The 24,077-nt window shown below is 40.6% G+C and overlaps 1 protein-coding gene across 1 annotated transcript in view; it reads right to left on the reverse strand.

Moving 5' to 3' along the window:
* Positions 1-24,077, reverse strand: part of ASPH (aspartate beta-hydroxylase) — a 138,778-nt gene that overhangs the window by 66,820 nt on the left and 47,881 nt on the right. Inside the window, exons 8-16 of the mRNA XM_087825602.1 lie at positions 23,674-23,760; positions 20,866-20,940; positions 16,825-16,947; positions 15,940-15,972; positions 14,991-15,047; positions 14,449-14,499; positions 13,983-14,015; positions 10,716-10,754; positions 7,213-7,257 (exon numbers count right to left, since the gene is read on the reverse strand). Of these exons, the coding sequence (XP_087681728.1) occupies positions 7,213-7,257; positions 10,716-10,754; positions 13,983-14,015; positions 14,449-14,499; positions 14,991-15,047; positions 15,940-15,972; positions 16,825-16,947; positions 20,866-20,940; positions 23,674-23,760 (543 nt within the window). The remainder of the gene's footprint in view (positions 1-7,212; positions 7,258-10,715; positions 10,755-13,982; positions 14,016-14,448; positions 14,500-14,990; positions 15,048-15,939; positions 15,973-16,824; positions 16,948-20,865; positions 20,941-23,673; positions 23,761-24,077) is intronic.

The following is a 24,077-nucleotide window of genomic DNA, read 5'->3' on the forward strand; positions in this document are numbered from 1 at the left end:
GACAAGGCTCATTCATTCACATATTTGGAATGAAAAAGTATTTGAAGTTCACCACAGCATAAGGAATCTTCTATTTCCAGAGTTCTAGAGATGATTATATACAAAAATTCAGTAGAATTTATTTTACTCACTTATCTGTCACTCCTAAGTTCCCCACCCCCCCCAAAAAAATATGGCTTTATAAAAAAGTAGTGTTCTATCATTCACAATATGAATTAAGAGCTTTATTAGAATTTGAGTAGCAACTCTGCATTATCTGTATCACAGCTTTAGAAAATTATTGCTTTCATTATTAACTTATTATTTGGGGTTTCACTACACAATGGGTCGACATGCATCACTTACTACATTACAGCTATGATCTATAATGACAAAAATATAAAATCTCTTTGATTTGAACCCCATAAGCAGAAAAAAATGTCACCTTATCTTAAAACAATGTTAATATGATTAAGAGCAACCCCTGACACATACATGAACCCACTCCTATGGCTTTTTATATAATATAGCTCGTGGCACTTTCAAGAGGATACAGTCGCTACCTTCTTTTCTAACAGATGAATATTTCATCACAGCAGCCATTTTTAAGTCACAAATAAACCACACTAAAATGGAAGAAAGTTCAGTGTAGAAAGGAAAAGGCTCCCGCATTGTGAAACAGCAGCAGGCCTCTGGCTTGGAGCGCTTTCCGCGCATCCTGAATGCGCCCAGCTGGAGGCATCACTGACTTTGCTGAGTTAGAGCACTGGGCTGTCTTTAGTGTTGTGAGGGCATCAAATCAGTCAAAGGCAGAACAAGCTTTAAGTTCTACACCAGGGATTTATATAGATTTTCTAAAATTTAAACGAATACTGACCAATAGCTCTTATATGATCAACGCAAGGTGATGAGAAGCGTTTGCAGGTGCTCTGTAGTAGGCCATTCCTTTTCCCTAGGCCTTAACAAGGATTTATTTCCCCCCTCATTTTGAAAAATATATTAACCATGATAATTTAAAACTTTAACTGAAATATTAAATTTTTCTATCTAATGAGCTGAAAGTTATAGAAATCTCAAATGTTGAGTGTTACCCTGAATACTTGAAGCTAATGTAGACTTTTTTTTTAAAGGATATCAGTGCAGATATATACAACTCAGATCTTCACAGCTACTAACGAATGATCTCTATTCATGTTTTTAAGGGTGCTAAGGCAAGGTAGTCCTAACGGCTTTTAAATCCCATATAATGTAGTTTGCATGTCAGTCCGACATGATCAGTGTTAATTCCTAATAATATATATTAAAACCCTGCCAAGACAATTGCTGCTACATCATCAATATAATTACTAAGTGTTGCTGAAAAACACACATTAACACAGGAAAGACTAAAAGCTTTGTCTCAAAAAAAAAGGGAAAGAAATGCAATGGATTCACTAATGCTATCAAAAAAGGACATGCAGGAACATAACATTACACATAACTTCTGTTTCTAAAAAAAAATACACTAAAATGCCAGTGGACTACGATTATTCAAAACATCTTTAGTGTTCACTCGCAAAGATCTTGATCTGCTCAGTAATTACTTCACAAGATCTATCACAGCCATCTTTTGGAGCGTATGGTTAGGCTGGTCCTCCTGTGGTAGTGGGGGCAGTCTTTTTGAAGCTTTAAGTATCTGCAAAAATAAGGGGAAATCTAAATTAAAGGACCAACTAGACATAGACTGCGAAATTGCTTCATTTTCATTTGACTTTTAAAACCCCACCAACAGAAGTATATGATTTCTACTTTTGTGTTTTTTTAAGGGCAACTTGATCACAGAATGATGAGCTGCCTAGAGAAGTTCCTGGGACAAATTGCAAAACTGTTGATGAAAATCCGAGGCTCTCTAGAGCATCTGAGAATTAGAGCTGAATTTAAGAATTTCAATCTTTTGAGAAACACAAGCATTAATTTCTTTCTCCCATCAATGTTTCCACTGTGTTAAAAAAAAAAAAAAATAGAGAAAAATACATAGTATGGTATTTGAAAAACAAATATAGGAAGGATTTTCAAGGAGCAACTGGATACTGTGAGTTGCAGTTAAAATATATTACTTTAATAATTTTATGCCAATTTTCAATGTTAATGACAATTAAATGTTCGGTAAAAAAAGTATACAAAATTTTAAAGGAACTGAAAATTCATTCTTGTCCAACTTTTTCTAAATACTTTCTCATTCCATTAGTATCGGATTATTTTACTCTCATAACATTAAATTTATGTTACAATTAGAGTAGAAAATGAGCCGGTAGACTTTCTGAAGCTGGGTTATAATCCCTTCCTTCCTTCCTGCCTGCCTTCCTGCCTTCCTGCTTTCTTCCCTCCTTCCTTCCCTCCTTAGCTATATCCATCCAGCCACTTATTTATCTACATAATATGTGCATGTGTGTGTGTGTAACCAGAAATATTTGCCTAAACAGAATTATTGTTGCTAATGTGAAGTAACTAGAAATTAGATGTAGACTTTTATATACCCAATGAAATGAGTGTTTCTGTCCACTAAAAGACATGTATAAGAATATTAATAGCAGCTTTCTTCGTAACAGCCAAAAACTGGATACATTCACTACAACCATCAATGTAGAATAGATTTTTTTAAAATGTAGTACATTTACATTAATTAGCAATGAATAAGACCAAATTATTTTACATAACAAAGTGGATGAAATTCAAAGACAGGATGCTGAGCAATAAAAACTAGTCACAAAAGATTATATATATATATATATATATATATATATATATATATATATATATATTTGAATGAACTGACTTATGGCTCTACTTAATTAAATTCAAAAGCAGGCAAACCAATATATAATGGTACAGGTGGCTGGGGTGTTACTGAGAGGGGGGAAAGAGAGAGATTTCTAGGGTGCTAGATGCATCCCAAGTAGTAGGTACAAGGATGTTTATACAGGTACAAGTTCATCAAACTGTGTGCTCAACATTTGGACACCTGTCTGTGTGTAAATTATACCTCAAAAGACAAAGTTTTAAAAATGAGTCTGACTTTAGGTTCTCTTAGAATTTATCAATTAGCTGGACTGTGGAGGAATACGCATTTCTGTAACCTGTGAAATCAAAAATACCTTGATACTATGAGTAGTTGTTCGAAGTATAGTGATGAGTTCTGATAAAAAGGCAAATAAACTAAAAGCTCCGTTGTAATTTTGAACTCAAAAATATGCTATTAAACATGTAAAGATGACTCCACCCAGAAGTGGTTCACCAAGCTGCAAACCCAACATCTCCAAAATCAGGCCAGTCATCTCCCTGCTACTCTGCTTCCTCCTGTCTCCTGTATCTCCATTAAGGTTCCATCGTGCGTCCATTCAAATCAGAAACACAGGAATTGTCCTCAACTCTTACCCCTCAATCAGCCCCCTCTCCCATCAAATTCTTCCCAACTCTGATGTCTATGAAATTCCTCTCCATTGCTTCTAACACAGCTCAGGCTCCCACCATTTCTAGATTAATGCATCTGCCCCACTACTCCTCTCTACCTCCTTTCAGGGCTGCTCTTTTCAAATCTGGATTTGATCACATGACGCCTCTGCATGGAATTTTTCCGTGCCTTCTTGTCACTTTTAGACCCAAGCCGAAAATTTTAAACATCACCTATGAAACACTCCAGTTAGTGACGCCTGCCCACTTTCCGCCCCTGTCTTCTTACACCAGATGTGAGTCTTGGCCTTTGTTCTGCAGGTACTTCTTCCGCTGCTCCCCACCTGCCAGCTCCTGTCACTTCCACCAGCACTTCAAAACTCAGCTCTAGCACAGCACATGGGAGGCCTTACCTCACCCCCTCACCCCAAAACACTGGGTTAGGTGTCCCTCCTTCTGTGGGCTGCCCTGTGCTCCACTCTAAGAAGTTAATGACACTGTATGGTTGTTTTCCTCAGCTGTACATCCAAAGGACTATGAACCACTACAAGGCAGGGACTAGACTGTTGATCATGTATCTTTACTGCCCGGGGCAGCACCTGTACCACAGTAATTGCTCAACTTGTATTTCTTGAATAAATGAATGAGCAAATCAGTAACAATAACATGCATATCAGGCACTTTTATATAAGCTAAGACCTCCCTAGCTGTCATCCTAAGGCTAGTCTCGGCCTTACTGATCAGTGCCAGAAAATGCTGGCTGGCAGGGAAGGCATGAGAAACGTTCTGGACCGACGCACCCGAGGGACACGCTCGCCACTGCTGGAGTGCTCGACAGCGGGCCAGGTACAAACGTAACAAGTGGGACGAGCGCCCTCCATTCCCAGAGCCAGGAGCAGCAGCGGCGAACACTGCTGCTCACAGACTTCCATTTTGAATAACATGATTATAATCACAAAATATAAAATTCACTTTTTGTTTCTGGCACTGAATGACAGAAAAATCTTAAAGAAACCAGTCAGTCAAATAATCTCAAAGTATTATTTGGCAGGAAATTTTACTCTGATAGATTTCCTAAGTCATTATTCATACATCATTCAATCTGTGCTACATATGTTTATGTCACCATATTGCTAGAAATGTGCTGTAGGATTTCAAATAAAAATATGGGTTTAAGGAGAAAGGTGAAAATCCACAAAAGAAACAGGGATTCCAGAATCAATTTTTTAAAATCTGGTATTCAAAATAATTGATTTCTAGTATCAGAATGATCGGTTCTTAGGCTTGACCTTTTATATCCTTGCCAGCAAAACACTTATTACAAATATAAACAAAACATAGCAAAATTTATCGGACAACTGAATTTTCTATAATGAATCATAATTAACCTTCAACATTTCTGAGTCCTAACTGATATACTTGTATTAAGAGAAAAATGCCACAATACATCTCTAGTTTTATCAGACCAAGACGGCTCTCAACACGCATCAGCTACTAGATCTCAGAAGGGCACCTAGATAACGCTTTAATAAATGTGAGCATTTATCATCCCCTCGTGCACGGCTGAACCCAACACTCCCTGCCCCATGGAATTATCATACCAATACATATATTATTGTGGACTTAATAAGCATTAAGACTGTCTAATCTAGCCTTAGAATGATAAGGAAGGCAAAGTACTCATCTATTAAGTTCTGAGGGCCAGGAAAAAGTAGACTAATATCCAGCATTTTTCAGAGCTCCTCAATTTGAGTTTCACTGAATAACAGAACTTTAAAGATTGAAAGGTGGCGGGCTCTCCAATTAGTGTGTCCACAGTTTCCGCAATTGCACACATAATTAAACACTATTACAAAAGCAGTCACTCTACTGTACAAAAAGATCACGAACACAGATTTATGACTATTATTGTTTTGTAAGATTGAATAATAAAAATTGTAATATAAAGTTAAGACTGAGGAGATAACACAAATGGGCAAACCAAGTGCAATCATTAAAAATAACTACTGCTAACTCTCAGCCTTACATTCTCTTTGACAAGGTCAAACTAAAACTGTGCAGTGGGTCATACAAAATTTTATGACAACAAATTACAGATTACTATTTCTTGAGCAGGTCTTTCAGAATCTAGCTTTTCTTGATCCACCTGAAAGATCTAATTAATTACTAAACAATAATAGCCACTGCCACCATTTACTGAGAGCCTATTATGCGCAGACAATGTGCATATTAACCAAACCTTCATTGTTATGTGCTTCTGTAGTTATCTACCTCATCTCAAAACTACTTTAGCCCAGCACCCTACCTACTCGGTATTTTATATTTATGTTCCAAGGAAATTCAGGAGTTTAGTCTATAAAACATGGAAATAAAAGCACAGAACTTTTTGGTCAGAAAATACTAGCTTTCTTACCTTCACTAAAGTTAGGTCAATATTAAAAATATGACTTCTAACTGGAAAAAAGTCAATATTCTAGAAAAGTCATTATTTTAGGAACTCTTATAAAATGACTTTCTTTAAAGGAATGGATAGCAATTAAAATGCAAATTCAGTGGCCAGTGCTGCCTCCTCAAGGAGAACAGGGTGCTCCATGACCCATCACTCAGCAATGCTGAATGGACCACAGAAATAGGACAGAAACTGCAGGTCCTCACTCCAAGCATCCTTCCTGAACACCAAGTACATATGCCCAGTAGTTGCCATGTAAAAGATCAATTTCTCCATGCGTTTCTTTCTCATTACAATGCTAACAACTCACTTCTCTTAAGTATCTGTACATATTATTATAAATGCACGTGGATAACAGCTACCAAAACCTAAAATACCCCAATCATTAAATAAGCAAAGAGGAGCTGAAGTATAACTAAAAACATTCTTTGATTACAAAAGTGTTTTTTTCCTTGAAATTTAGTATTCAATAAATTCTGGCAGGCACAATTATGCCTACCAAAATCAACAGTAATGCGCATCACTGCTAAAAAATTCACATTAAGCATAATGTGAAAAATATGAGTAAAAATTCAATGAATAAATAACGCAAAAAGAAAAAATGGAAATAAAACACAGACGAAATACACTTGGAAAAGAAGTAATTGGAAAATCCTCTCTTAATAAAACATTATTTTTCCCACTATGAGAACAGGAGGTTTACATGCAAATTTCTGATTGCAGGTATAGTTAATGTGATCTCTAAAATGCACTGGAAAGCACAGGCCCTGGTGGAAATGCTTCCCCAGTTCTTCCCTGATGACGAGAGGGACACAGGGGTGGGGGGAGTAGAGAAATGGGTTAACCCGGTGGCTGAAAGGAAAGACAGCAGGTATGGACAAGTCGCAGGCAGCCTGGACTGCCAGGGGCACTAGTGATGCTCTCAGGGAAGACTGGGAATGGGAGGAAGAGCAGTGATGTCACAAATGCATGCACCATTAAACTTTCACTGCAAGGCAATGCTGATTCCGCATCCTCCATCAAACAGCCTGTCCGTCAAAAAAAGGCAAAAAGTAAAAACCCGACTTCTACTACCACTACTGCCACGTTCAAGGGCAAAAATCACATGGAACTTTGATCACAAATGCTCCTCAAACTCTAGCTCAAATTCCGATGTGTCTTTTCCATTACTTTGGAATCTGGCTCAACTGATCAAAACACAGAACATTTTCTTTTTAAATTTAGGTATAATCAACCCTTCTCTCTCGTGACTTTTTCTCTTCATAGATTTATGCCATTCAGCTAGTGTGAATATCAACAGCGTATTTTAAATTAAACAAAAAGGGAAAAAGCGATACATCTAACAAATGTCATACCTGGTGGTATTTCCTGTTGTTCTTCAGCTGGGGGCACACGTGCTTCTAAAATAAATAGCACAGTTACAGTCCATTACTTATTGCTGACCAGTGTTTAAAATGCAGCTCGCTGGTATCTAAGGTACAGTGATTACTTTTACAGACGTCTCCGGGATTCAATTGAAATAATTATAAAAACACTGAGTTTTTACACCATCACAACAAAGAAGAATTAGCTACAGACTTTCCAAAATGTTGTATATTTTCCAGCGTTCTGTATAACAGGCTTTACGATATGATCTGCCTAACTGCCTAACTGACTAACCTCAAACTCACCACCCAGCAAAGGAGATATGAACTAAAACCTAGGGTTTTCTCAACAATTTTGCATCAGACTTGATAGGAAAGCTGAGGAAAGACATTTAAAGCTTGTTTCTTCTTGAAAAATTTAAAAACTCATAACCCTAATTTTAATGTGAATGAGACAACACAAAGAAATTAAATTGAAATAGAATTTAAAAAATAAATCCCTATACTTAATAAAGGTTCTTGAAACATAGTATTCAACATAACATATTGTGAGACTAGTCAAAAATGTAGATAAGGATTTTTAACATCTTATCTTCCCCCCCTGGTTGCTTCAACTACTTACAGCTAAAGTGACTGTAGATCTCACCACCCAGTTGTACGATATATTGATCTAAATTCACTCTATAAAATTACATCCTATATCTTCATACCTAACAGCCATGCAACATTACCTTCATCAAGAGAGAAGATTAGAGCAGCTTTCCTTTTGCTCCTTAAGATTTGTAATAAGCTTTGGACAAAAGGAAGAATTTCTAATAGCACTTTCTAAAACTCAAAATATTTATGCAGCTATTTTAATCCTTTTTCTCCTGGCATTAATTTGCTTCTAATTATAAGAATGATACATGTTCAACATAAAAGATTTCGAAATAGTTTACACAAAAGTAAAAAGGAAACAGAAGAAAAATCCCACATATTCCCACTGATCACTATTCTGGCCCATTTCCCCTTTAGTAGCAGCACCCCAGTGATTACTAGCTTCCCGTGTTGTGACTGGCTTGTTAATGGTTTGCCTATTTATTTTGTTTTTAATAATTTTGAGACGCGTTAGGACTTTATGAACTTTACCAGTGCTTTTTCCTCAGAATTTCTTTTACTTTTGTCATTTTAGGTACATTTGAAAAAAGCCACGTGCATCACCCCACGTGCATCACAGTGTCGCATTGTTATTTCCACTACGAATAAAGCCTTTTCATTACTGTAAGGTAAATTTCCATCTAAGTTTACCCTGAATAAATGTACATGTGACAAACATATCAGAAATGTATTTTGGCAATGATGTAACAAGGATTACGAAAAGGAAACAGCAAATCAATTCTATCAGCACAACCTGAAAGAGCTGCCTGTTGATCCTGCCGACCTTTTTCCCTCCAGGACTTTTTAACCCACTTCGGTACGGCTCTCACCCCCTCGAGTCACTCAGACAGCTCCCTGTCCTGCTTCCCTACTGGCTTTCTCCTGCCTCGCAGTCGTTCATTCCAACAAGCCTCGCAATGTGGGGGTTCCTCGGAGCTCAGCCCGGGACTGCTCGTCTTCTCTCTCTGCACTCACCTCCACAGTGATCTTAACCATTTCCATGCAGCGAACCCCATCCTCATGATGGTGGCCCCAAACACGTAAATCTGTCTCAGATCTCACCTGTCCTGTCCAGATTGGCATCTCCGACTCGCTACTTGGCACCACCATCTGGAAGTCTCACATAATTCCCAAACTTAAAACATCTACCATGGAGACTTGGATTTTCTTCCCTAAACCAGTTCCTTCTACATCCTAGATTTCTTCCCAGGAAATGGCCCCAGCATGCAAGTTATGCAAACCAAACCAAAGGCCACCTTTGTTCCTCTTCACACCACAACCATCAGAAAGTTCCATGGGTTGTAATTCTAAAATAGACCTCAAGTTCAAAACTCTCCCTTCCATTGCCACTGCCATGATCTTACTCCAGGGAACCATGATCACTTCCCTGGATTAATACCCGATAATTTCCTAACAGGGTGGTCTCTGCTTCCATCCCTGCTCCATCCAATACACTCTCTAACTAGAAGCAGCTCTTCAAAACATAACAAAGGTTATGAATATCTTATTAAGTGGTCCCATGGATTCTCACTGTACTTATAATATAATCCAAATTCCTTATGAGGTCCTTCAAGGCCCCGACTGATCTGTTCCCTGTTTCTTTATTGCTTAAGCCAATTCAAGTTTTATTTTCTGTTACCTGCCACAGAAAGTAACCCTAGCGACATAGATGGGGAAGAACCGAAGGAATTAGGCACAGGACTGATATAGCCAGGTCTGTATTTCTGAAGAGATCATCCCGATGGCCCCATGAAAGAGAAAGAGGGATCTGAAGGGGAAGTGTATGAGTTGAGAAGATTGGCTGGGAGGTTACTGCCATAGTCCAGGAAGATGACTGGGAGGGGTGCTGAACTCGATCACAAGAGCTACAGAGAAAAGAATAGATCTGAGAGGTGTTGGGGAGGCCTGTTCAACAGGACTTGGATTAGCTACAGAAACAGGATGAGGAGGGAATCCAAGTATATATTGATGCAACCAGCCAAGATAAGGAACGCCTGGGAAAGAGAAAGTTGGGGGTCAGGTAAAGGTAATGAGCACCCTCTCACTGTCCACTCGGGTGCTACAGGAGCACAGAAACTGCAGGTTGGGCTGAAGGTACACAGTCCAGAGCCCCACTGCCCACCAGAGAGAGCCTCTGCTGTGTCCTCTACTGGCTGATCAAAATGCTTGAAAAACATAAAGAACCCAACTTTCAGCCCATCTCTGCCCATGGCTAACCTCTTCTCCCGGAATTTAAAGTAGCCCTCCTCACTGACAACCAGCTTAGCCACCTCTAGCCTGTAACCTGGGCACTCTTGTTCTCTGACCCCCCGAGCACTGTATAGAGATTTAAGAGTAAGTGCTTAGGAAGTACTTGTTGAATACACAAACATATTTTTAACATGAAAAGTATAACCATTTCTATAAAATTAACTTACCTTCTAAAATTATGTTTGAATCTTCTATAGCATTATCTAACACCCCCCCCCCCAAAAAAACCCCAAACACATCTTACATTAACTCAACTCCATTAGATCCCTGAATTAACTTATATTCACTCAGATACCTAAATTTGGCTCTTTTTAGACTAGGGTTTCTTACAGAAGGAATCACAAGTATTTATGCTAGCATATCTACTTCAATTCCCAAATTATATTCAAAGAATACATCACGTAGGCTGATGTCATCCCTGTGGACAGGAAACTCCCATCATAAGTAGGGAATAAATATATGGACAATATTCAGTTACTTCCTTGGGGAAATCAAAAGGTCTTATACTTCTTTCTACATCTATATTTGTTCCACAAGCTGTATAAGTTTTAACAAATACAAGGGGGCTGACTTACAGGAGGAAACTTCTGCTCAGGGAAAAAGCTTACCTGAGCTTTCCATCCCTTCACTTTCCGATGGTTCATATACTATAAAATACACAGAAAAAAAAGAATCCTTTAGCACTGTATAACTCTCATGATAACACAACATTGAGTAGATGGTTCAAGAGCAGAGACAACGTCTAATTTATCCTTGAATTCAGGGGCTCAGCCACTGCGGAATGGCCGGTTACACAGCAGCAGGGTGGGGAAGAGTCTGTTCTCACGTGAAATAAGCTCATATTTAAATTCCTGGTCAACCACTTTTTAACCACAGGAGGCAGGCAATTACACATGCTTCCTTCCTGTAAAATGGGGAAAACTAATGTTCTTCCCAAATCACTTGTTACCAGGATCCAAAAACTTGTTTATTCCCAGGTGGCACGGAATTTCCTTTTTTTACTTTCTTCTCAACTGTGGTGGGGGTTCTGAGTCACCCGAGGCTCTACCCTGCTCGCCCCTCTGGATCCCCGTGTTCACTAGGCAGATTCTCTACTTTGTTTTAGGAACAAGTCTCAGATCTTTCACTTGGGCAAACACTCCTGGCGTCAGCCTCTTAGAAGGAGGGTTCAGCCGGCAGGCCCTTAATTCATGGCCTGAGCACAGCCCATCACCGCTGCTCTCAAGTTTACATGTACGGGGCTCAGAGCTTCTCTGCTCTGCTGCACAGGTCTTGTCTCTACACCAGTCTTCCCGACCCCGGCTGGGTCACAGCTTCCTTAGTCAACCCGATCCCTGCTTTTTCCATTTTCCAAAAGCCCTCAAATTTTCTTGTACACTAAGTGAAAACTGTTATTTTCCAAGCACAACTATTAATTTATTCTTTTTGTCCATTTAATAAAAAAATTTTTGAGCACCTACTATCTTTGTGGTATTATTCTCAGTGCTGGAGCGGATAGAGCAAGGGACAATTTTTAATATACCCTTTTCTGTCCTTTTGGTGGCATTTGTAAGAGGAAGGAGCTGTGCATGTTTGCTCGTTCTGTCTGTCACCCTGAATCGTGTATTTAAACATGTTCAAGTCTCGCCCCGCCGGCGTGGCTCAGCAGTTGAGCATCAACCTAGGATCCAGGAGTTCGAGGTTCGATTCCCAGTCAGGGCATAGGCCTGGGTTGCGGGCTTGATCCCCAGTAGGGGGCGTGCAGGAGGCAGCCGATCAATGACTCTCTCATCATTGATGTTTCTCTCTCTCTCTCCCCCTCTCCCTTCCTCTTTGGGAAATCAGTAAAAACCTATTTAAAAGAGTAAAATAAAATAAACATGCTCAAGTCTCCACCAACTTAAATAGAAAGCCCTTTCTTGAGCCTGCCTCTCCTGGCCTTCTCTCCTTCCTCCATTTCAGTCTAATTTGTTTAGTCATTTCCATTTGCTGTCTCATCTCCTCACTTCCTCTTCTCAACCCACCCCAATCCCTCTTCCAGCCCCGACCACATCCCGAAAAAGGTTCCTCTAAGACCACCAACGAGCTCCTCTTTTTTTAATGAAAGTATAGCTACAGTATTATATGAGTTGCAGGTGCACAACATAGAGACTCTACATGTATATACCTTACGAAGTGACCGGCACGATAAACCTAGTAACCCTGTGTGACCACACAGTGATTACAATACCACTGACCACATTCTGTTGTCCATTACATCCTCGTGACCTTCCCTTTCCTAACTGTAAGGCTGCACCTCTTCTTCCCCTTCACCTTTTCCACGCACCCCCCCCCCCCCATCTATGAGTCTGCTTCTGAAGAGACAAACCCCTCGCTGCATCTAGTGGGCACTTCCCACCCTTAACGTACCGGACCTTGTGGCAGCTCCTCCCTTCGCAAACACGACCGCACTGAGACTTTGAGGCGACACGGCCTCTGTTTAGCCCTTCATTTCTCCCCCTCAGTCTTCTCGTCTCCTTTTCTCACCAGGCACGAAATGTTGTTGGCTCTCATCAAAGTCCAGCCGCAGAGCCTCCTGTCCTCCCACTCTACCCTGTCTCCTGAACGATGTCAGACTTAGGCTTCAATTACCACGTATATGCTCACGATCCTCAAACTCAAACCAGGAACTGGACTTCTCTTCTGAGAGCCAAACATCGTCCATGGGCTTATTAGACATCTCCCCTGGGGTGTCTCAACAGGAACTTTCAACGTGTACAGACGGGACCATCTGGCTTCCAGTTCCTGGCTTCCAGTCTCGCCTGACTTAGGAAAAAAATCACCACCACCCACCAGATGCATAAGGCAGAAGAGCGGATGTGGCTCTTGACACCCTGCTCCCCCTGCCCAGCTACACGCACACATCGAGCCCTGTCAATGTTACCTTCTAATATTTCTCCGCTTTGCCCATTTCCCTTCACCTTCACTGCCTCCACTCTGGTTTAAACTACTTTATTTTCATCTCTGTCTAGCTTCTGTCCTGCTTCTTCCAAGGTCCTTGTGAGGCCTCTATAGTACTACATCGAATGGATGATTTCGGTGCTCACCTTGAGTGGATCCTCAGCACCAAGGGACACTGCTGAACGTCTCTTTCTAGAAACTCATCTCCTTTGACTCCTCACCTAGCAGAGATGTGACTCAGGGCCAGATCCGATTTGCACAACTGAGTAACCTAACCTTGGTCTCTCCACAGTTACCCTTGGCTCTCTCCAGTCCATTTACTACATGTTAGACAACCAATCTTTACAAAACACAGATCTGATTCTGCAGTGCCTTTTCTCATCCCGGGAGCAGGAAAAATATAATCTATTTCATGGAGTTTAATACAACAGCACAAGAAGTGCTGGGCAACAAAAGACGCTGTAAGTGCCTAAATCTGAATCTGATACTACTCCTGCCACAAATTTGCCAGAACTACTTTCTCGATGCTGCCTGTAAGCCTGGAAAAAAATTCTTCTGCTCCTTTCTTCATGCTGGCAGATCGGTTACCTTAAGAGTGGGATTAATCTGTAGAAGCAGCTACAACAGTTGAACTCTGACTGAAGTAACTTTTCAAGCACAAGAGATATTTTAATCAAAAGACAGCGATGACTATAAAGTAATGAGATGTTTTCTTAAATAATTATTTTTAACTGCCTTCTATGGCAACTTGCAAAGTTTAAGAAATTATCTGGGCAATGGCAAACCACTGACATAGGTAAACAATCTCCTAAGTCAATTATTTGAAAACTACCATTCGCTTGGATGTCTTAAGTTATGGTTTTGTAGCTTAACGCATTATTCTGTATACTATACAGTCAAACTGTGAGTAGATTTTAAAACCAGTAGGTGGCTTAAGTTTAAGAAGCATTTCACACCTTGTTGGTCATAGTCCTGGTGCGTTACATCATCTGCAGAAAAAAGAATAAAGTGAAAATAAGTACCAATGGAGTCGATCTGTAACTGTTTAGCTAAAAAACGCAACTTAATCTCAAGTACAAAATTCGATTTCTTTAAACATTAATGTCTGCACAGTCAATGAAGAACGCCTCTACCCATAAACAACTAGAGGAAAGGGCAGGCAAATTATTTTCATATGAATTCCTCAAACTTGCATACAGTGGGATAGGCTAAAGTGGAGTTAAGAATCCGTCTCCTGTGGAGCTGGTGGTAGATGAGGCGAAATATGAAAGCCTGATATTTTTTAATAATAATATCTTGTTACAAAGCAAAACGTCTTATATTGGGTGCTAAAATTATTTCTTGGTCTCTGGTAAAAGAAAAATCACCACGTTAACATAGCCTTGTGGCTATAAAGCTTTAATCATGTTTAAAGTCTAATACCTGCATCGTGGTATGTCCTTTCACCATCATCTAGTGCTGGCTCAGTGGAATCTAAAATAAAAACATATACACCTTTGTCAAACATGAAAAACCAAACACATTACCAGATATCATTCTGAAATTATTTACAAGTTAAATTCTAATCTTTACAACTTTGAAAGACAGATATTACCATTAAATAAAATTTAAGATAAATAGAGTTCCGTAATTTGCTCTCTAAGTTAAAAGACAGGAAGGAGCAGGGCTAGGATTCGCACCCAGTCGGACTGGACGCCATCCTTCTGCCTCATTAATTTCCAAATGCTCTCTCTGGTCCGATGTGCAAAGACCAACATCCCAATAGTGGTTTGAAAAAGCACAGCTCCTTTTTCCTCACTTCCCCATGTAGTTTAATATTAAACTATATTCAGAAATTTCTTTAACTGTCTGAGCAACCAAAAATAATTATGAGTACTACAAAGAGCACTCTGTTGAATCAGAATGAATCATTCCAGCATTAAAACGGCCGTGGCCACTGCCTCCAACAGAAACACGTCACAAACCTGGGTTTTCGTGTTCATACACCATTTCTTCCACATCCTGATTATAGGCCTGCGAAGCTAAAAATTAGAAAATAATTACTAATGCGTTTCAAATAAGAAGGATTACACTTGATATTCAAAATAGGAAAAGCACAATTTCTAGTAATGATAGAAATAGAAAATCAAATCATAACCATGCTCAAATTCAATTCACATTTGCTTATACAAGAAACAGGTACTAGCTGTGCTCAATGCCTAATTCAAAGATGAGTAAGACAGTCCCCACCACAAAACAACAGAGCTATATTCTTATTTAGCTTATGCAAACCCAACTATCATCCAGAAAAACACAACAGGACAGACTGACACAAAGACAGAGAGACAGGCAGAGATAGCAGTGCAAGGAGCCTTCCTCCACCAACTCCGCAAGCACCCGCCAGGGAGCCTGAGTGAGGACACACACATTTCCTGGCCCCGGACTGCAATATAACTTTAGTGATTACAGATATAATACTGTTGAAATGACACGGGCCCTGAATGCCAGCCAACAATTTCACGTGGTCCTACAGTACAGAAATAAGGATCTGCTCCAACACTGGAAGAAAACTGAAAAAGGAGGGGTCCATCTTCAGTGTGGCCACCCACACATGGCACATAACAATACACAACTGTAACCTTTCACTGACACTGTAATTTAAGGCTACAAAACATGCCATTCTACTTGTCTTTTGACCTAGTAAGCCCACTACTGGGAACGCATCCTCAGGAAGGAGACTTCAAAAAACACAAAGATATATATGCCCATGCACGTAATTATCATCTACTATGTTATATAAAATAACAATCATGAAATATATATTGTGATATTTGATATATTACATATAATTTGTTATTAATAAATCATCAATGCTCTTTTACGGGAAAAGACTCATTCTAATAAAAAGAAAAAATTATCAAATTAAAATCTCACCTGTCTCTTCAACATGGTAACTATCTTCAGTTTCTAGAAAAAAATAACATTAAATCAATGTTACTACTTTCATACAGAAGCATGTATATATATTGTATATGTGTATTAAAAATCTATTCTTTAAAAAAATATATGTCTTTATTGATTTCAGAGAGAGGGAGAGGGAGAGAGAGAGAGAAACATCAATGATGAGAGAGTCACTGATCGGCTGCCTTCTGCACTCCCCCTGCTAGGGATCAAGCCCACAACCAGGCAAGTGCCCTAACCGGGAACTGAACCTCGATCTCCTGGATCCTAGGTTCGATTCCCCATCGGGGCACATGCCTGGGTTATGGGCTCGATCCCCAGTCGGGGATGTGCAGGAGGCAGTCATCAATGACTCTCATCATTGATGTTTCTCTCTCTCCCTCTCTCTTCTTCTCTATGAAATCAATAAAGGTATATTTAAAAAAATAAAATGGGCTGAAATATTTACTTTACTTACTTTCTATAAGAAATTTATATATTCTGAGAGTTTTCCTAAAAGTACTTTGAATTAAAATTGGGGTACCTATTTATTTTAGGGGACAAAGTCTTTTTTCATTTTTACCATTTTTAAAAACACTTTTGTTGTTGATTTTATCACAGATGTCCCCATTTTCCCTCCTTTGTCTGCCCTCACCCAGCCCCCACACCACCTCTCCTCTGGCCATCACCACACTGTTGTCTGTGTCTATGCAGAAAAAATCATTTTAATTGATTTTTTTATTAAGTTTACCTTCAACTTAATAAAAAAACCACTTTAGATAAAAATTAAATATTGGTTTTAAAGGCATTTAAGAAAAACTTAATTATAATTACAAATTACCTATTGTATTTTATTCTAAAATCAAAAAAATGTTCTACCTTCCTGAAATGTTCCAATTTCTAGGGACTCAAGTCTGTCATCTGCTTCACTTCCTACCAGGAAATCATCATCTTCTGGTTGCTCTTCTCTTGCTGGTCTGTCCTCCTCTGGTTGTACGTCTTCTCCTTGAGAAATGACAATGAACAAAGAGCCACAGGTGTAGAGCAGGCGCCCAGGGCAGCGGATGACAGACGCGTAGGCCCGTTCTGAAGGGCGCACCCTGGGTGCCGCTCCAGGTCACTCCCTGCCCCTCAGGCCCCTGCACGTGCTGGCGCCCACCTGAAGCTCTGCTCTCACCCTGGCCAAGCGCTGGACCAGGGCCTGGCGGGGAAACAGGTCTCCTCTCACCAGAGCGTGAACTCACCAAGGTCAGGAACCTCATATATTTTTTTCACTATGGACACCTAGCACCCAGGGCCATGCCCAGCCACAGGAAGTGCTCAATAAATATTTAATAAATAAATCATAAATATTAACATATTTGCCTCTTCAATTGGGTCAGAGAAAAGGTGACCCTATGACCTTTCATTGAGAATTGATGGAAAAGTCCACGTCACAATCTTAAATAACTCTACAGTAACGTTCTATTGCCAATGGCAGCCAGCCACCGATCTAAACCACATGCTAGGTCATCTGTATTGGGTCCCATGGATTATACTTTGTATCTAAAGGTTCCTAAGTTTAGTCTTTTACATTTTGCAAAGATGTCCATTTTCTCTTCTGAGACTTCTATGATACAGTGGTCCCTTGGTTTTCAAATGTAATCTGTTCCTGAAGACCGTTCAAGCTCTGAAACCTTTGAAAACTGAGGGATCCACATCGACAGCTGGGCCTCAGGAGCTTGCTCTCAGTGGGAGCCGTGGGCATGTTCAACTTCCGAGGTGTGTTCGAAAACCGAAGCACTTACTCCCAGGTTTACGGCATTCATGACCCAAAATGTTCGTCAATGGAGACATTCAAAAACCGAGGGACCACTGTATATCGAGCTGTTCTTTTGTGTAGATGTTAGACGTGCTACTTTATTCCACTGCTATATGGTATGGCTTGTCATTGTGGTGTAAAAAACATTCTCCCCATAGCAACTTGACATGGCTTTAAGCAGAACATGTCCTGAATATAACACTTTAACCAAAGAACTCAAGTGAACTAGACTCAGCTGTGCAGAGCGGTACCGCGGTTAGGAGTGTGGAGTCTGGAACGTATGGCTCCAGACTGAGGTTCTTCCACACAGCTGTGTGATTCTGAACAAGTTACTTAACTACTCTGTGCCTAAAATTTCTCTTCCATAAAAAGGAAATAATAAGAGTACCTACTCGCAGCATTGTTGTGAGAATTAAAGCACTTGAGCTCTGCCTCAAGACCGCAAGGCTTCCTTTGTTACCTTACTTCCAATGAGGCGCCGCGATGCTCTCAGGAGTTACCAAATCATGCAGCCCATCTGTGTCAGTGCCATGTGTTCTCTGTCTTCTCATCAGAGCCTGCTACATTTTCTCATTTCAGACTGTTTGCTACTCAGCAAACCTATTACCAATTCTCATTCCTATCACTAATTTACGACTCTCTCTTACCACACTCCTTTCTCCTCATAGTCATTTTAGGCAGTGCAATTTGATGGTTTTTAGGTGAGCAGGATTTCTCTCTCTCAGCCATCGCAGTTCACTGCAAGGTCCTGTTCTGTAAGAACCTGAACCAAACGTCGTACTCTCCGTAATTCCCTGCTGTCGGCGACAGCCCAACATGAACAAAACCGTTTCCTAGGGCTTACCAGCCTCCTGTTGCCAAGCCCTCTGCAGAAATCACACCAACCCTGGGAGGTAGGTGCTATGATCCCACTTTGAAGGATGAGGAACTTGAGAGACTTTGCTAAAGCCACACGGCTAATGAGTGGCAGCTGGAGGAATTGACCCAATAATGAAACAGAGATGGGGAAGGGGCGTCTACTTCAGGGGTGGTGGTCGGGAGGCCTTGCGCCGTCTGGCAAGGTGGGAAGGCTGGATCTCTCTCCTTCTCTCTCTCCCTCTCACACACACACACATCAAAAGAAGATATAAATAACAAGTGCAAAGGCCCTAGGGCCGGGGTAGACTTGCAATTACCAGGGAAAGAGAGAAGGCCGGCTGGGCTAGCGAAAGGGACTGAGGGGAGAGAGACTGGGCCCAGGTGAGGCACAGGGGTCAGGCCCCATCAACAAGGGGTGCAGGGGAGCAAGGATGGAAACACAGGCCCGGCTGGATGCCACTGCAGTGGCCACGGGAAGAGGGGAAGGTGACGGCTAACATGCTGCAGAGCCCAGACACATGCTGCAGGCAAAGCGGACAGACCGCCCAAGGATTACATGTGAGGGAGGAAAAGAGGCAGGAGTCAAGGAAAACTCCCAGGGTTCTGGCTTAAGCAACTACGTGGATGGGGAGATCATTACTTAAAATATAAAAGCCTGAAATAAGAACAAAAACATATTGGGGGGAGCGAGGGAAGAGCTGTGAGAGGGAGAGGACTCGGGAATTCAGTCTTAGATATAATTTAAATCTAAGATTCTCATACGACATGCAAATGGAGACAAGTATGCCGCTGGGTAAGCCAGGAGCCTGGGCGAGAGCACGGGGCTGCAGACATACATCCAGTGGCAATGCCAGTGACATTTAAACTAAAGCCACAGCCTATTTCCTGAGGAGAAAGATGTGATAAAGACAAGAACAGATCCAAGACAAGAGCTTGTGGCAAGAAGCACAGGTGCTAGACTTGATTTCCCCCCTCTTCTGTCGGAATTCCCACACCCACCCCCCCTTTCCACTTTCTCTCTCCCCACTTTGGCTAAATTTAGGGTGACTAACCACCTCCGTTCACTGGGTCACCAGCACAACCTCCCTCTGATGTCCCCGTGGCAAAGTCCCTCCAACCCATTCTCCGCGCTGCAGACAGAGTGCACGACACTTGAACTCAAATAAAAATAGCTTTTCCTGCATCGCTCCCTACCCACGTCCCCCACCCACGGGCCGGCCAGCCCCACATGGCATCCTGTGCTTCCCCATTATAGCACTTACCTCCTCTAGCAAACGCACTCATTTATTTAGACTGCATCTTCCTTGAGCTACACGTTTAAAAAAGATGCAGGAAGGGAAAGCCTGTGCTCGCTCACGCAGGCAGATGTACGTGCAGGTGGAGTGGCTTTCCTAGCTGAGGTGACACAGCAATGGAAGGACACAGGCTCTGGGACCCCCAGCAGCCAATGGAGAGGACCTACAACTGGGCAAGGGCCCATCTCCCCGTGAGCACAGATGGAGCCAGATGGGATGCTGTGCCCTTACCCCCAAACATCCAAGGCTGTGAAAGGCAGGCAGTAGCCTGCTAACGCCCAATTTAAATGATAGCAATTGTTTGCTTTTAAGACACATCAGTTTTTCCTTTAGGACAACCTTTAGCTCACAGCAAACCATCAGAAGTATTGGGAAACCGTGTGTTCTGCCCCCTTCAAAATCCCTTTGTTACATTTTGGGGTTGTCTTTTCTGCTATTATCAAGGGATGCTTCAAGAAATAGTCATAAAATCCTAGAACATTGGTTTCTACAGTATCATTGCATATTCTCTATGCAGAAGTTGACAAGAAATTTTTTAGATATAAGCGCTGGGAAAACGTTTTCTATTCTCTAAGTCAGTCACATTTATTTCCTCTCTGGTAATATGACCAACATAATTCGCAGTTGCCCTGTTGTGCTCTGGCGAACCCCCAAGCAGGCAGTGAAATGTGAGGGTGGGCGATAGCCCCCTGCAGCTTGTTGGCTGTGTCCTAATCTCCTCCCTGTTCTTCATGTGCATTGGCCTCGATTCCTGCATTCTCCTGTGTTCCTACCATTTCATTAGAAGTATGCAGTAAGTTCCCCAACAGTAAGGTGCAATAAGACAAGTTCAGTGCTATTTCAAAAATATATGTCTTTTAAAAGCTTAAAAAAACACTCAATTATTAAGTTTTAAAATACTGTCCTAGTCATTTAATCAATGAATTATTTTAATGCATGAAAAAAACAACAGATTTTAATTCATACCATGTTCTGTGTATACTGTTTCATGGAGAGAGGAATGAATTTCTTCTTGTATTTCATCTTCAAAATGCTGAGGTCCTAAAATAATCACAAAGCATAACTAAGTAGAAAAGGTGTGGACATTAATGTAGAGCTTGAAACATGGCATCCAGGTACATACATACATTCAAATGATATATCTGGATGCACCCTTCTCACATCAGGTGACCACTTTTTTTTCTATGTTGGCAAATATGGCAGATATTTAAAATTGATTTTATTTCGACAGCAGATGTAAATTTTAAAAGACCTCATAAGATTTTAAAACAAGAAAACTAATTTGGGTTCAGATTTTTCTTTTAAAAAAATACCTCACTCAGAGCAAAATTATTTCCATTTATAATGAACAAAACTCACACTAATGATGGAATAAAGAAAATGGGAAGGGCAAAGCTTTCAGAAAGGAAAGTACTGGGGAATAAGATAAAAATGTGTACGACAAGGTCAGTGTACATTAATGTATACGGTCAACACAATCTACATTAATGTACATGTCTCCCCCGAGAGTCAGGAGGAAAGGCCTGGCTGGTAGGAGGGCTGCGCCGGTCAGGGCTGGCTGACCACGCCAGATGTTGCCATGAATCGTGAGTAGAAGACCTCACATTATAAGTGACAATCCTTTCAGCTTTGGAGAACTCCATCTGACAGTTGGATTCATAGATTCGAGTAGCTATCAATTACAAAGTGAACCCCAGTGGTAATGACATTCCGACACCTCTGTGTTGCTTATCGGATTATCACGTTTATTGCACCATCACGCAACAAAACCAGAAGCTGTAATTACACTAACGCTATTACAAATTTTCTAACAGACATCGTCCATGTTCAGTAAATAGAAGTAGCACTAGGCTTAGTGCCGTGAATGCTGTCACATGAAATAATGCCAGTGCCATCAACTATATTCCCGAGCCAATCTTCAATGACAAAAATAGAGCAAGTTCATTGGAACTTCACATAGGAAAACGTTTATGAGTCTATTTTGCTAATCACACTACAAAACCATTTCTAAAGCACAGAAAGTGCCTTCTATTTTTATAGATGTTTATATTCCACAAGCCACTTTTAAATATAGACTCATATAATCAGAGAAGAGCTTGCCAATCTCCATTGTCCCTCACCACCTCTCACAATGGCCGTGACAGCTTCCTAAGGGGACTCCCAGTTTTACAGCCTTCCAGAGAACATAAGGTAAGGACAAGTGGCGGGTGGCAGTCTGCTCCTCGGCTTAACCTTTTCATGGCTTCCTTTGCCTGAAGCGATGAAAAGCTAAGCTCTCCAGGACAGAATCCATAGCCCAGCCCGCATGTGCCTCTCCAGACCCCTCTGCTCCAGCACGGTTTGAACTTGGGAGTGCACCGAGCTGTTTCATCTGTCCCTTGGTTCTGTAATGCTCTTCCCTTTCCCTGGGGAGGGCTGCTAGAGGCAGACGCCAGACAGATTGAGCTCAAGATAGACTGGAAAACAAGGCAAAAAACCAACTGCAGATCCTTCTCTCAAAAGTCTGGCAAATACAGCAAGGAGAGGGACTGGAGAACAGAGACAAAGGGCTGTAGGTATCAAGAAGGGGTTTATTTTATTGTGTTTTAATGAGAGGTGTGTACCTATGTTTATGCAATAGGTGGTAGTCAAAGAAGAGAGAAAAGGTAAGTCAGTTAAGAGAAAGGTTGAGAAGGCAACATTTAAACTAAACCAAATATTGCCAAGAAGTTGAAAAGGACATGAGAAGTTATCAGTAATATGCAAAGAGTAGTATTAAAAAATTAAAAGGAGTGAAAGCGAATTGCACATTTCAGAGTAGGTTCTAGCTTTGAAAAATTTCTTAATTATAAATTTATTTAGTACAAAGTAAAATCTAGGATGCTAAATCCAAACACATTTAAATTATGTCTTTAAAAAAATCACTCTTGCCATTGAATGCTTATAGAAATTCTACAGGAATGGGAGGGATACAGTAAATTCTCCTACGATTATGACCTGAACAAATTTAAAAACCAAACCAACAAACTGATCTTAAAAGGGAGGAAGGAAATATTGGTCATCAAAGTGATAAAATTAGCCAAAGGACCAACTGCACCCAGGACTTAAGTCGCTAGTAAATATGTGGTGTCATTCCTAATACTTCCACGAGGTGGCAAAATGAAACCAAGTATTTGAGAACTGAGTAAAGGAAAAACGTGCAGAAATTAAACACTACTTTGTAATAAATATCTCTGCATAAACAGGAAATAACAGTAATGGATTCAAACATTATTTACCAACTTCCACCCCACGGGTGACTAATAAGATATTTGAATTGATCTAGGAATTCATGAATATGTAAAAAGGCTTTATAGATACCTGGAGGTGGGAAGCCTTTTGATGTAGAAAAGAGACTTTCATATTCAGATTGGGAACTCAGTAGACCTACTCTATTAAATAATGTGAGAAACGATGACAAACTAGCGAGCAATCTGTGTCTGACTTTACTTTCAAGGTCCTGGAATTGGAATCGAGAAACACAGCATTTCATTCCTGATGCTCCTGTGTGATCTCAGGCAACGAGCAGCCATCTACCTGTGCCTTTGATTCTTGCGCTCAGAAACTAAAATCCTTCTGTGTTAATGCTCATTTTAAAAAATTAAATTTACTATAAAATTTCAGGAGAGGAAAAGTATTTCACAACTCTCTACACAGGGCAAAACAAATTATGGGTAAAAACGTGATTCTGGAAACTGCAAACTGGGATGCCTGGCAGGCTGCAGTGCATGGGGTGGGAATTACAGCAAAGCTTACCTGTCCCCTCGGGAACCTGCTCCTCCGGGTACCTCTCAGGCTCTTCAGGTGGGACTGTTGGCTCTGAAGCAGATCTTTCTTTAAGGCCTGCATTTTTATTCACAAAGTTAACTTACGTTTTTGTTTCTTTGTTTTTCTCTTTTTCAACATGTTAAACCAGGACAAATAATATTTACAAACACTTCATCAATAGTCAAAGTAATTTAAAGTTTACAAGACTTTATACTACATGAAAATACTGATAGGTTTAAAACCTGAAGTAGGGAAAGAGTTTGCTCTTTAACTTCACATGGGCCTTTAAACATCTCTTTACCTAAGTTAACCCGTCATTAAAAAACAAAACAAAAATCACTGTTTAAATGCTCACAAATCTCTAAAATGTAAAGTCATGTCTAAACTTGCCA

This window comes from Miniopterus natalensis, chromosome 16 (assembly GCF_054644295.1).
Source record: "Miniopterus natalensis isolate mMinNat1 chromosome 16, mMinNat1.hap1, whole genome shotgun sequence".
Classification (NCBI taxonomy): Eukaryota; Metazoa; Chordata; class Mammalia; order Chiroptera; family Miniopteridae; genus Miniopterus; species Miniopterus natalensis.